The sequence below is a fragment of the Chrysemys picta genome, chromosome 22, assembly GCF_011386835.1.
Source record: "Chrysemys picta bellii isolate R12L10 chromosome 22, ASM1138683v2, whole genome shotgun sequence".
NCBI classification, from domain to species: domain Eukaryota; kingdom Metazoa; phylum Chordata; order Testudines; family Emydidae; genus Chrysemys; species Chrysemys picta.
Window position 1 is genome coordinate 11,794,399 of NC_088812.1, and position 14,285 is coordinate 11,808,683.

General features: G+C 63.2%; 1 protein-coding gene across 1 annotated transcript; it reads left to right on the forward strand.

Annotated features, from left to right (window-relative positions):
• Window positions 1-21: 21 nt before the first annotated feature.
• LOC135977027 (ADP-ribosylation factor 3-like) lies at window positions 22-3,373 on the forward strand. Its single transcript, XM_065575607.1, has 3 exons — window positions 22-154; window positions 1,339-1,463; window positions 1,551-3,373. The coding sequence occupies exons 2-3, from the start codon at window positions 1,401-1,403 to the stop codon at window positions 1,710-1,712; spliced, it is 225 nt and encodes a 74-aa protein (XP_065431679.1). The 5' UTR covers window positions 22-154; window positions 1,339-1,400; the 3' UTR covers window positions 1,713-3,373.
• Window positions 3,374-14,285: the final 10,912 nt, after the last annotated feature.

Here is a 14,285-nt window from a genome sequence, read left to right on the forward strand (position 1 = left end):
GCCCCCCCACGACTGTGGCTAACCCCCCCACCCCCCTTTGCAGGGTTCAACGTGGAGACTGTCGAGTACAAGAACATCAGCTTCACCGTGTGGGACGTGGGCGGCCAGGACAAGATCCGGCCCCTGTGGCGGCACTACTTCCAGAACACCCAGGGTACGGTGGGCAGAGCCCCCCCCTCTCCTGGGGGGCCTTCCCTCCCCCCAGCGATAGTCTAGGGCTGGCTGAGTATATGTGGGGGGAGGGAGGGTTAGAAGGTTTCTCCTTCTCCTGCTCCCAGGGTGACCAGATCACAACACTCAAATATCGGGACACAAATATTGGTGTCATCAGCCCCGCCCACAGTCCACCCCTGCTCCTGCCAGGCTCCGCCTCCACTCTGCCCCAGGTCCCCCCCCCTCCCCGTTCGCCCCCCCCCCCCCTCGCACCCTTCCTCATCTGCGGGCTTGCTGCGTCCCTCCTCAGTCCCCCACCCACTGCTCGCCTGCCCGCCACTCGCCTCTTCACCCCCCCCCGCCCACCACTCACGCATACTGTGCCGACTTCCCTCTGCTGGGTGGGTGCTCACCCACCCCCCGCCTCTTCCCGCTCAAGCATCCGCCCTCGCTCTGTCCCCATTCCACCCCCTTTCCCCAAGTCCCCGCCCCTGCCCTGCCCCCTGCCCTGAGTGCCCCGCGTTCCCGCTCCGCCCCCTCCCTCCTGGAAAGCGCAAAGCACCGCCAAACAGCTGTTAGGCAGCGGGAAGCGCTGGGACGGGGGCAGGACAAGATGGGATGGGGGGATGGGGGGGAGAAGGAGGCGAGGGGGGGGAGCTTGGCTGCAGTTTTTCCCCATGGGTGTTCCAGCCCCGGAGCACCCACGGGATCAGGGCCTCCCTCCCGCTTGCCTCCTTACCCGAATATTGGGACAAATGGCGTCCCGATCGTACATTGATCTGGACGCGGGATTAAGGGTTAAATATCGGGACAGTCCTGATTTTATCGGGACATCTGGTCACCCTACCTGCTCCCCCCCTCCCCTGCCATGGTGTGAGTGGGTGGGGGAGAGAGAATTGGTGAATGACTTTGTTCAACCCCCCATTAGAGGGGTGGGGTGGTGAGGAGGGGTCTAGGGGTGCACTGTCAGCCCCAAGGTGGGGTGGTGGAGGAGTTTGGGGGTGCACTGTCACCCCCCAAGGTGGGGTGGTGAGGAGGGGTTTGGGGGTGCACTGTCACCCCTCGAGAAGGGATTTGGGGGTACACTGTCACACACGGCCCCGGAGTGGGGTGGGGCTCCCTAGCTGGGGGACTGAATTGTCCCCCCCAGTGCCCGGTGTCAGTGCCCTCCCTCCACCCCCCCAGGGCTGATCTTCGTGGTGGACAGCAATGACCGGGAGCGGGTGAACGAGGCGCGCGAGGAGCTGATGCGGATGCTGGCCGAGGACGAGCTGCGGGACGCCGTGCTCCTCGTCTTCGCCAACAAGCAGGTGGGTGTCGTCCCAGGGCCCCTCCAGCCTCGGCCGCCCTGGGGCTGAATTCTCCGTGGTGTCTGTAACCCCCCCTCTGCCCCCCAGGACCTGCCCAACGCCATGAACGCGGCGGAGATCACGGACAAGCTGGGCCTGCATTCCCTGCGTCACCGCAACTGGTACATCCAAGCCACGTGCGCCACCAGCGGCGACGGGCTCTACGAAGGCCTGGACTGGCTGGCCAACCAGCTGAAGAACAAGAAGTGAGCCGCCCTTCTGCCCACCCCCTCTCAGGCTGGCAGGACCCGTCGGTTCTCCCCCCTCCCCCTCTCGTTGGGTTTTGCTTTCTTTCTGGCACCGGTTGCTGTGGGTTTGATTTGGGGTCTCGGTTCTGGCCCCCCCCCCCCCCCCCCGGGGTTTGCACGGATCTCGGTGTGTGTGCGCGTGTGATGAATATATCGATATATAAATATTTATGGGGGGCGGGGGGCATCTGCTTCCGTGCTGGGGCAGCCCCCTGCCGCCGGGGTGGGGGGCACCGACTGCCCCGCGTGTAGCAGTGGCCTTTCTTTTGTGTTGTTTTTATGTTGTTCTTGGTGCCCTGTGACGTGACACGGAGGTAAATTCCTCAAGGCAGCTTTAAGCTTCTGTGTAGGGGGGGCTACTGGTCTGTGCTGGGGAGGAGGGGACACTGCAGGGGGAGGGGGCAGCCGGGCGAGTCGTTTCTGGGTCTCATCCCGTTCCATCTTTCATCTGGGTGGTGGTGGGGGGGGGGTTGGTATCACTTGCTAGGGCAGCGCCCCCTGCTGGCAACGTGGCCCTTTCCCCAGTCTCCCCCTGCTCCACACTGTACAGGCACCCGGGGGGGGCTGGCAGAGCTGGTGGGGGACCGGCCAGTGCAGTCTCTGTGCAAGGGAGGTGAACGTTGCCGAGGGGGGCGCCGGGGGGCTGTGGATTCAGTGGCAGAATCGGGACCATGGTGGAAATTGCCCCTCCAGCCTCGCCGCCCCCCCCTCCACCCCCGGGTTTCAGACGCTGCCGGACCCAGCGTTCCCGTGCGCTTCCCTGTGTCTCCACTGGGGCGGCACCCACAGCTGCTAAATAACTCCCCCGAGGTCGCCCCAGAGCAAGGGCCCCAGGTTCACCCCCCCCACACACCAAATCATGTCACTTCAAGAGGGAGGATTCCTCCCCCTGCAGCAGCCCCCCCATGTTCCCCAGCACCCACCTCCTCGGCAGCCGTGGGGGGCTGTGGGGGGCACTCCCGTTATCATGACCACCTGCGGTGGGGACACCCCAAGAGGCGCCTGTTGGGCTGAGCAGGGATTTAGGGGAGATGCATCAGGGACCCCCACTGCCCCCCGGACTTGCCCACAGCAGAGGGATGGTAGCCCTGGGGATCCTGCCCCCCAGGGGCTGGTGGTGGGAGCGCGTTAGCTCAGGTTGGGCTGGGTAATTAGCGGCTGTTTCTCGGTGGGCTGGTTAGCAAGGAGTGTATTAATTTTTCCTTTGTACCCGCCCCCCCCAGCAGTCATGCATGTGACCCCCTCCAATCCTTCTCCCCCAAGATGGAGGGAAATTGGGCCTCACCCACTCCCCCGGCTTGGGGAGCCACCTAACCAGCCAACAGGGGCCAGCGATTCACAGGTGACCCCCCCCCCCCCCCCCCGTGTGCAGCACAGTGATTGTAACGAGAACACACACACCCCCTGGGCGGACGGACGGACGGACTGTCAGCTCCTCCCCAGCACATGTATTTATACCCCCGGTCTCTGCTTGGTGTGACATGTTGCCCGTGGTTCTGCCCTGGGACGTGGCCCGTGTGTATAGCACCACCTGCCTCTTCCCCCCCCCCCCCCCCGGCTCTCGGGGTGTTGGATACACGAGGACCCCTGTACCCCCATTGAATATTAAACATGTTTTATGTAGTGCTGGCCCAGTGTCGCTTCTTTCACCTCCCTGGGGCTGCCAGAGGAACTGACACCCCCAACTACTCTCTCAGGCGGGGGGGAGCCAGGACTCCTGGGTTCTCTCCCCTGCTCTGGGAGGGGAGTGGGGGGTCTAGTGGGTTAGAGCAGGGGGGGCTGGGAGCCAGGACTCCTGGGTTCTCTCCCCTGCTCTGGGAGGGGAGTGGGGGTCTAGTGGATTAGAGCAAGGGGGGGCTGGGAGCCAGGACTCCTGGGTTCTCTCCCCTGCTCTGGGAGGGGAGTGGGGGCTGGTGGGTTAGAGCAGGGGGGGGCTGGGAGCCAGGACTCCTGGGTTCTCTCCCCTGCTCTGGGAGGGGAGTGGGGGCTGGTGGGTTAGAGCGGGGGGGCTGGGACTCCCCATCGCACCTGGGCTGAGCTGGTACGTGGCCCGGATCTGGTGCCCTCACCCCCCACCCCCATCAGTGCCAGTGAAGCCAGGTCCCCTGGGCGGGCTGGGGAAGGGGTGATGGACAGGCTGGGGCTGACTTTAATTAGAAACAGCTTAGGGGAGCGATGGTGCTTCTGGGGCAGGGAGATCCGGAGCCAGAGAGAAGCTTTACCCCCCCCCCCCCCCCGGTCCTGTATTTAAGGGGATATTGGCTAAATGGTAAATCCCATTAGCTCTAATCCTGGCTGGGGGAGGCGGATTGTGCCCGTTCCACACTCTGATTTGAAACAAGTGGGGCAGGCACTGAATCCTCGCCCCCGCCCTGGGCCGGGGGGGGGGGGGGGCACAGAGCCTGGCAGCTGGCCCTGGGGCTCTGGAAGAGAGAGGGGCCCCGGTGCAGGACGCCTGGGTTCTGCCCCGCCAGCTCTGATGCATATTGACGGTGTGAGCCTGAGCCCCGGGGAGGGGCCCTGCAGGTTCGGCCATTCGCACTCCTCCAGCCCGGTCACCCCCCTTGCTGGCTGCAACCCCCCTGCACCCTCCAGCCACGCAGCCTCAGCCCCCCGCGTGCTGGGCCCCCATCCGAGCCGGAGCCCTGCGGCAGGACAGGCCGGACGTTTCGGAGCGGCACGAGTGGGGGCGAGGCTGCGCTCTCGGGGGGCAGCAGTGGGTAGAGCGGGTGCCAGGTGGTGGTGGGTAAATGGAAACTCCACCCACGTGTCCCGAGAACACAGCCGTGGGGGGAGACGGCCCCTGCCCTGCCCGGGATTCGGGGCTCAGGAGCGGGGCGGTACAGATGGGCACCAGTCCCTGCTCGGTTTCTGGGGTAGAGCGGTGGTGGTGTGGGCAGTGGGGCCGTACTGCTGCAGGGATGGCGGTGCCAGGGCTGTTAATAGTGCGGATGAGCCCGAAGGCCTTGGCCAGGCTCCTGCTGGGAGCTGCCTCCAGTCTCCTGGGGCCCAGGCCGGTGCCTCCACAAGGGCAGGTCAAACCCGCCCGTCCGGGGCATCACCCGTCCGGAGCATCGCCCGTGGGTTCTGCGGTGGGCGGAGGCCAGGCCAGGCTTAGCCCCTGGGTTTCAATGCCGCTGCCAGAGCCCAGGTGGAACGCTGCCCCTGCCGTAGGTCCTGTGGTGTCGACTTGAACCAGGCCCGAGCTGACCGGGGCACGCCAGTACTGGGGGAGCAAAGTGAGGGGTGGGGTGCATGGGGGGAGGAGATAGAAAGCCCCGCCTCCCCCCAAGACAGGGCAGTTGGAGCCCAGCAGCTGCCCCGGGTCCCTCCATGCTGCAGGCATGTGCCCGGGTGCGGTGGCCACGGGTACCAGGCCTGAGCCCTGCTTGTCTGACACGAGCGTTCTGCCCCCTGGGGTGAGTGATAGAGGTGGGGGTGGGTGGGGCTGGCACTTCAGCCCAGGGTGCAGGGGAAGGAGCGCTGGGGGGGGGGAACGTGGAGGGGGTCTCAAAATGTCACATGCCTGGGGACTGGGCTGGGGGGCACATCTGCAGGGTCTGCCAATCAGTTCCCCCCACTCAACGCTCCCCAGAGCTAGTGCTGCCCCTCAAATCCCCAGTGCTCCAAGCAGGTGGTTAGAGCAGGGGGCTGGGGGCCAGGACTCCTGGGTTCTGTCCGTGGCTCTGGGGAGGGAGTCTAGGGGGCCAGGACTCCTGGGTTCTATCCCCAGCTCGGGGAGGGGGTTTAGGGGTCCAGGAGCCAGGACTCCTGGATTCTATCCCCGGCTCTGGGAGGGGGAGGGAATCCAGGGGGCCAGGAGCTAGGACTCCTGGGTTCTATCCCCGGCTCTGGGGAGGGAATCCAGGGGGCCAGGAGCCAGGACTCCTGGGTTCTGTCCCTGGCTCTGGGGAAGGAGTCTAGGGGGCCAGGTGTCACGGAGTGTGGGGGAGTCAGGGCCCTGCACCCCTCTTCCTGAGATTCACTGTGACTCTCAACCAGCCAGTAAAGCAGAAGGTTTATTTAAGGACAGGAACACAGTCTCAAGCAGAGCGTGTAGGTACGACCAGACCCCCTCAATTAGGTCCCTCTGGGAGGTTCAGGGAGCTTAGACCCTAGCTTGGGGTTCCCTGCATTGCACCACCCAGCCCAACCCGAAACTAAACCAAAACTCCTCCTGCTGCTCCTCTCCTTTGTTCAGTCTCCCGGGCAGAAGGTGTTAATTCTCCCCACCCCCGTTCCTGGCTCAGGTTACAGCTCAGGTAGCTTCCTTCAAGGGAAGTCCCACATCCCCACTGCAATCCCCCTGCAACATTCCCAGGTCAAATCTGCCCCGCTCCCTGCTCCGTCACATCTCTCCCCCCTTCGAGACTGAACTGAGCGGGGTCACTCTGCCCAGTGACCTGGGGAAGTTCAGGGCTCCCTCTCCGGGACAATGTGTCCGCTATCAGGTTGTCACGTCCCTTCACATGGACCACGTCCATGTCATAATCCTGCAGGAGCAGGCTCCATCTCAGGAGCTTGGCGTTGGCTCCTTTCATCTGGTGCAGCCAGGTCAGGGGAGAGTGGTCGGTGTGCACGGTGAAGTGACGCCCAAAGAGATATGGCTCTAGTTTCTTGAGGGCCCACACCATGGCCAGGCATTCCTTCTCGATGGCCGCGTGGTTCTGCTCCCGGGGTAGCAACTTCTTGCTCAGGTACACGATGGGGTGTCTCTCCCCCTTTTCATCCTCCTGCATTAACACCGCCCCCAGTCCCGTGTCTGAGGCGTCGGTGAACACCATAAAGGGCTTGTCAAAGTCTGGGTTTGCCAGAACTGGGCCACTGACCAGAGCCTCCTTCAGCGCCCGGAGAGCCTCCTGGCACTCCTCGGTCCAGACCACCTTGTCTGGCTTCCCCTTCTTGCACAGCTCAGTGATGGGGGCGGCTATGGCGCTAAAGTGGGGCACGAACCTTCGATAGTACCCCGCCATCCCAATAAAGGCTTGGACCTGCTTTTTGGTTTGAGGAGCGGGCCAGTCTCTGATCACCTCCACTTTGGCTGGTTCCGGCTTTAGGCAGCTGCTCCCCACCCGGTGGCCTAGGTAGGATACCTCAGCCATCCCCACCTTGCACTTCTCCGGTTTTACAGTCAGCCCAGCCTCCTGGAGTCGGTCCAGCACTTGTCTAACCTGGGACATGCTGTCCTCCCAGGTCTTGCTAAAGACGCAGATGTCATCGATATACGCCACGGCAAAACTCTCCATCCCCCTCAGTAGCTGATCCACCAGGCGCTGGAAGGTGGCCGGCGCTCCCTTGAGGCCGAAGGGCAGGGTCAGGAACTCATAGAGCCCCAGAGGGGTGATAAAGGCCGATTTCAGCCTGGCATCTGCATCCAGCGGCACTTGCCAATAGCCCTTTGTAAGATCCATGGTGGTAAGGTACCGAGCACCTCCCAGCTTGTCTAGGAGCTCGTCCGGCCTGGGCATGGGGTAGGCATCGGCTACAGTGATGGCATTGAGCTTCCGATAGTCCACACAGAACCGGATCGACCCGTCCTTTTTGGGGACCAGCACCACCGGCGAGGCCCAAGGGCTGGAAGACGGCTGGATCACCCCCAAAGCCAGCATGTCATTGACCTCTCTTTCCAGGTCCTGAGCAGTTTTCCCTGTGACTCGGAAGGGGGAGCATTTTATAGGTGGGTGCGATCCTGTCTGCACCCGGTGGACAGTCAGATTAGTGCGTCCAGGCTGGTTGGAAAACAGCTGTTGGTACAGATGCAGCACCCCTCCGATCTCAGCTCGCTGGGCCGGGGTTAGCCGATCAGAGAGGGGAATTGCTTCCAGGGGGAAGCCAGCTCTTGTCCCAGGGAATAGATCTACTAAAGGGTCATCTCCCTGCCCCTCCCAGTGTTCACACACGGCCAACACCACATTCCCCCTGTCATAATATGGCTTCATCATATTCACATGGTACACCCGGCGGTGGTGTGCCCGGTTCGACAGCTCCACCACATAGTTTACCTCGTTTAGTTGCTTGACAACCTTGAAGGGCCCTTCCCAGGCGGCCTGGAGTTTGTTTTTCCTCACGGGGATGAGGACCATCACCTGATCCCCAGTGGCGAAGGCGCGGGCCCGTGCTGTGCGGTCATACCAGACCTTCTGCTTCCTCTGGGCTCTGGCCAGACTCTCCCTGGCCAGGTCCATGAGCTCGGCAAGTCGTTCCCGGAAGGTCAGGACATACTCCACCACCGACTCTCCATCAGGAGTGGCCTTCCCCTCCCATTCGTCTCTCATCAGGTCCAGGGGCCCCCTTACCTGCCTTCCATATAACAGTTCGAAAGGCGAAAACCCGGTAGACTCCTGAGGTACCTCCCTGTACGCAAACAGCAGGTGAGGTAAGTACTTGTCCCAGTCCTGCGGGTGCTGATTCATAAATGTTTTCAGCATCATTTTTAGCGTCCCATTGAACCTCTCCACCAGCCCGTTGGATTGGGGGTGATATGCTGAGGCCCAGTTGTGCCGGACCCCACATCTCTCCCACAAGCACCGGAGTAGGGCCGACATGAAGTTGGACCCTTGGTCCGTCAAGACTTCCTTGGGGAACCCCACTCGGCTGAAAATGGTCAGCAGCGCATCTGCCACAGTGTTTGCTTCGATGGACGATAAGGGCACTGCCTCGGGGTAGCGGGTGGCGAAATCTACCACCACCAGGATGTATTTCTTCCCAGACCGGGTCGTCTTGCTGAGAGGTCCCACTATGTCCATGGCCACCTTCTGGAAAGGCTCCTCTATGATGGGCAAAGGTCTCAATGCTGCCTTCCCCTTGTCCCGGGCCTTCCCCACCCTCTGGCAGGGGTCACAGGATCGGCAGTACTGCCGGACGTTGGTGAAGACCCCGGGCCAGTAAAAGTTCTGTAGCAGCCTCTGCCTGGTGCGCCGGATCCCCTGGTGCCCTGCGAGAGGGATGTCATGGGCCAGGTACAGTAGCTTGTGGCGAAACTTCTGGGGAACCACCAGCTGCCTCCTGATCCCCCACGACTCCACTTCCCCCGGGGGAGCCCACTCTCGGTACAGGAACCCCTTCTCCCACAGGAACCTCTCCTTGCATCCTCTCCTCATGGTCTGTACCACACTGAGGTCAGCCAGGCCCCTTAGCTTCCGCAGGGAGGGGTCCTTCTGCAACTCGGCCTGGAACTCGGCGGCTGGGGAAGGGATGGGGACCTGCTCCCTCTCGTCGGCTGGGTCGGGAGCCCCAGCCACCCCGAGCCTTGTCCTTGGGTGTTCCCTCCCTACCCGGGTAGGGTTCGGTGCCTCCGGTGTGACATCCTTCCCAAGGTTAGGGCGTAGTGCCCCTCGCCGGCTCTGGCTACGGGTCACGACTAAGGCGGTCTGGGGGCTGCTTGGCCAGTCCTCTAGGTCCCCCCCCATCAACACCTCAGTGGGCAAATGGTGGTGCACTCCCACGTCCTTGGGGCCCTCCTTGGCCCCCCATTTCAGGTGTACCCTTGCTACGGGAACCTTGAATGGGGTCCCGCCCACCCCGGTCAGGGTCAGGAAGGTGTTGGGCACCACCCGATCTGGGGCCACCACCTCGGGCCGGGCCAGTGTCACCTCTGCGCCCGTGTCCCAGTATCCATAAACTTTCTTCCCATCCACCTCCAGGGGAACAAGGCACTCGCTCCGCAGGGACAGCCCCGCGCCCACCCTGTAAACGGAGAACTTTGAATCCGGAGCATCTGGCCCCCCAGAGAAGCTGGCCTGGGGCCCTTCTCTCTCTTGAGCAGTTGATAAGCTGCCAGCCCCTCTTGCGTGAGAAGCCTGCCCCTCGTCCGTCTGGGCCTCTACCAAGTTAACCCAGTGCGGGTTCGGTCTGCTCAGTCTGTCCTTGAGCTTGGGGCACTGGGCCCGAACGTGGCCTCTTCGGCCGCAGTAATAGCAGCTCATGTCCCGTGGGTCCCCTCGAGCCGGTCGGTTGTCCCTGACGCTGGGCATTCCCCGTGGGAGGGGATTCCCCATATTCCCCCTTTGGGAGGTCCCAGGGTGACTCTCTCTCTGCATCGCGGCGGGCCTGTTCCTTTGGGGCTCCTCCCTGCCACCCCCTGACCGGCTCTTTACAAACTCATCGACCAGCCGCCCTGCGTGTCGCGGGTTCTCTGGCTTTCTGTCCACCAACCACAGCCTCAGGTCGGATGGGCACCGCTCATACAGTTGCTCCAGTACCAGCAGTTTAATCAGGTCCTCCTTCGTCTGGGCCCCCTCAGCCCACTTGCTGGCGTATCCCTCCATGCGGACGGCTAGTTGCAGATAAGAGATCTCAGGGGTTTTATCCTGACTCCGGAACCTTTCCCGGTACATCTCAGGAGTCAGCCCAAACTCTCGTAGCAGGGCCTTTTTGAATAGTTCGTAGTCCCCTTTCTCTGCCTCTCCCAGTTGGCGGTACAATGCCACGGATTTGGGGTCCAGTAAGGGGGTAAGGACCCGGAGTCTGTCCGCGGGATCAACCCGGTGCAGCTCGCAGGCCATCTCAAAGGCATCCAGGAAGTCATTCATGTCCTCCCCCTCCTTGTGTGGGGCCAGGATGCACTTATCAAAGCTCCGTGCAGTCCTGGGTCCCCCCTCACTCACCGCAGCCGGGGGTTCACTGCCCCTCAGTCTCGCCAGTTCCAGTTCATGCTGACGCTGTCTCTCATTCTCCTCCCGTTCATGCTGTCTCTGTCGTTCACGATCCTCCAGCTCTCTCAGTTTTAGCTCTTTCTCCCATTCCAGCCAATTCCGCTCCACAGATGCCGAACGTTGCCGGGAGGATCCTCTGCTGGCCGGCGAGCTTCGCCGGGAGGATCCCCTGCTGGCGCCCTCGGTATTTGCTGGGCTCCTCCCCACCCTTCCCCTAGGCATAGGAAGGAGGGGTCTCGGGAAGCCCTCAGCAGCCGGCTGACCACTCCCAGCTGGGACAGACACTCCCAGGGGTAATAACCGTCTCTCTCTCACTCTTCAGCACGCCTGGTCCCCGTCAATCCCCCTTCGTTTTACTGCTCCCCAGTCACTTACTGCAGGAAGCGCCGTCCACGGGGTGCAGTAGATCCCACCGCTGCCACCAGTTGTCACGGAGTGTGGGGGAGTCAGGGCCCTGCACCCCTCTTCCTGAGATTCACTGTGACTCTCAACCAGCCAGTAAAGCAGAAGGTTTATTTAAGGACAGGAACACAGTCTCAAGCAGAGCGTGTAGGTACGACCAGACCCCCTCAATTAGGTCCCTCTGGGAGGTTCAGGGAGCTTAGACCCCAGCTTGGGGTTCCCTGCGTTGCACCACCCAGCCCAAACAGAAACTAAACCAAAACTCCTCCTGCTGCTCCTCTCCTTTGTTCAGTCTCCCGGGCAGAAGGTGTTAATTCTCCCCACCCCCTCCTGGCTCAGGTTACAGCTCAGGTAGCTTCCTTCAAGGGAAGTCCCACATCCCCACTGCAATCCCCCTGCAACATTCCCAGGTCAAATCTGCCCCGCTCCCTGCTCCGTCACACCAGGACTCCTGGGTTCTATCCCCAGCTCGGGGAGGGGGTTTAGGGGTCCAGGAGCCAGGACTCCTGGGTTCTATCCCTGGCTCGGGGAGGGGGAGGGAGTCCAGGGGGCCGGGAGCCAGGACTCCTGGGTTCTATCCCCGGCTCTGGGAGGGGGAGGGAGTCCAGGGGGCCAGGAGCCAGGACTCCTGGGTTCTATCCCCGGCTCGGGGAGGGGGAGGGGGTGTAGGGGGCCAGGAGCCGGGACTCCTGGGTTCTATCCCCGGCTCGGGGAGGGGGAGGGAGTGTAGGGGGCCAGGAGCCGGGACTCCTGGGTTCTATCCCCGGCTCTGGGAGGGGGAGGGGGTGTAGGGGGCCAGGACTCCTGCTTTGATTCTGGAACTTTGTTATAAGCCATGGCTGCAGCAGCTGTGAGGTGACAGGGCCCGATCCTGTGTCCCTTCCTGGCAGCAGCCTTTGCTCAGGGGTCTGCTGGGACCCCACTGCCGGAGCCCCCCTCCCCGCTCCCGGGCTGGAGGCTGGGGCCGGTTTCCCACCAGCCCATCCATCTCACATTGTCTCTGGGCAGGGGAGGGGGCGCAGCCCCGAGCCGCCCCAGCTCCCGTAATCCCATTACAGCCTCACGGCCCGAGCCGCCAGCCCGTCTTCGCCACATCACGGCAACGGGGGCTGGTATGTGGGTGCAGGTGGTGGGGCCGCGGCCGGGGAATGACAGGCGTGGCCCAGACAATGGGAGCAGCGTCCCGGCGGAGGAATAGCTGGCATGCCGATCCCGTCGCCCTGGGAGCCAGCCCCACAGCCCAGCCCACGCTCTGGCCCCCCGCGGCGCCTTGTGGTGCTGGGTGGCCCCACACCCCCGTGCTGCAGGGAGACGGGCAGGCTCCCAGCTGGACGCTGCTTGGCCTGGCAAAGCTGGTGCCCACAGGCCGGAGCACGAGCCTTCAGCTGAGCCCAACCGGAGCTGGCTCCTCCGCCCAGCCCTAGAGCTGGCACTGCTGAGCGGGATGACTGGGGGGTGCAGCTCGCTGGGGCTGTCCCTGGTGAGAGGAGCAGCTGGAAACGCTTGTACAGCTCCTAGCACCTTCCTGAGCAGGGCCCCCGGCGCTGCCCCTGCACAGAACGAACGCAGCCTGCACGGCCCCGTCAGAGCACACGCGCTGGCCACACCAGGGTCCCTCAGACCCGGCAGCTCTGCACCAGGGTCGGTGCTTTACAGCCATGGTGCCTGGGGGGGACTGTTCCCGAGTGTGCGAGCCCATCCCCACCCTTGTGTGGCCACAGTCCAAGCGGGGCAGAGGGGCCTTCCCCGGACAGGAGCAGCCAGCAGGAGTGGCCGAGTGCATTCACACTGGTCAGCCTGGCCCCCTTTAGCTAGTCCAGTGTTCTTCAAGCCAGGCCACGGCTCAGCGAGGCCCCAGTTCTCAAGGGCACCGGTCAGTCACGAACTGGGCGGATGTGCACTATGGTGGGGCTGGACCCGGGCGCGGCCCTGCTGGGCCAGACAGCACACGCTGCATCATCTCACGGGCCTGGTCTGCACGCCCCAGAGCAGAGGAGCCCACCTCGGCCCTGGCCCGGCAGGTGCTGCGATGCGCTCGGGAGCCATGGACGGAGGCTACGCCCCAGCCCCATTCACAGGTATCCGCCCAAACCTCCTCCCCAGGGACCCGCCTCTTGCCAGCTGGGGCTGTGCGTGCGGTGGAAATGGCCTGCCCAGTTCTGCGTCCTGGCTCCGACCCTGCCACGGGGTCCCGGCATGGCCACACCAGCACCGGACCTTTCTTTCTGGTGGGGAATTTCTCCTGTCAGACTCCGAGCTCTTTGGAGCAGGCCCTGGGCAGCACCCAGCCCGGCGGGGCCCAATCTGGCTGTGGCCTTAGGTACTGCCACCGTTGTGTAAATGATTATTTGTCTTCCCGTAGCGTCTGGGGGGCCCGGCTGAGCTCAGGGGCCCCATCGCGCCGTGAGTTGCCCAGACACGCAGTGAGATGCGGTCCCTGCCTCCAGCCAGGAAGGAGCGTTAGCCCCGGCATGGAGGAGCTGAGGCCCAGGGCGACGAGCTCGTTTGCCTAACATCACCCACAGGGCAGCAGCATGGCCGAGGACTTACCCTGGTGTCCTGGGCCCCAAGCACTAGATCGTCCCTCCCCGTCTGCAGCTGCTTCGGATGCCCGAAACACGGTTAGGGTCAGGGGCCTTAAACATGCCATTAGGTTGACTTTGTCTCTGGCAAGTCAAATCCTCAGCAAGCATTCGGGGCCCTGTTTGCAGCAGTGCTCTGTCCAGGCCGGCGGGGATGCTAATGCTGCGAGCTTCCCTCCAGCAGTGCCCTAGGAGCGCCAGCTGTAGGGAGCGGATGGAAAGGGAGGAATTGTTGATGATTTGCTGCCACCTTCTGGTGCTGGGAGCTTGGTGCCTTAAAGCTCAGCATGCCCCAGATGCTCTGCTCCACCTCACGTCTGCCCGCCAAGGCTGGAAGGTGCTTGGGGGTGGGGGGAGAGTCAGCATGTAACCCCCAGTTCTAATCATCTGAAAGCTGTTCCTGTGAGGAAATATAAGACACACAGAGTGAGTCACTCATAGAGAACCCAGCCTGGAGTCCTGACTCCCAGCCCCCTGCTCTAACCACTAGACCCCACTCCCCTCCCAGAGCAGGGCACAGAACCCAGGAGTCCTGGCGCCCAGCCCCCTGCTCTAACCACTAGACCCCACTCCCCTCCCAGAGCAGGGCACAGAACCCAGGAGTCCTGGTGCCCAGCCCTGCCCCCACTCTAACCACTAGACCCCACTCCCCTCCCAGAGCTGGGAAGAGAACCAGGAGTCCTGGTTCCCAGCCCCCTGCTCTAACCACTAGACCCCACTCCCTTCCCAGAGCTGGGAAGAGAACCAGGAGTCCTGGTTCCCAGCCCCCTGCTCTAACCACTAGACCCCACTCCCCTCCCAGAGCAAGGCACAGAACCCAGGCGTCCTGGTGCCCAGCCCTGCCCCCGCTCTAACCACTAGACCCCACTCCCCTCCCAGAGCAAGGCACAGAACCCA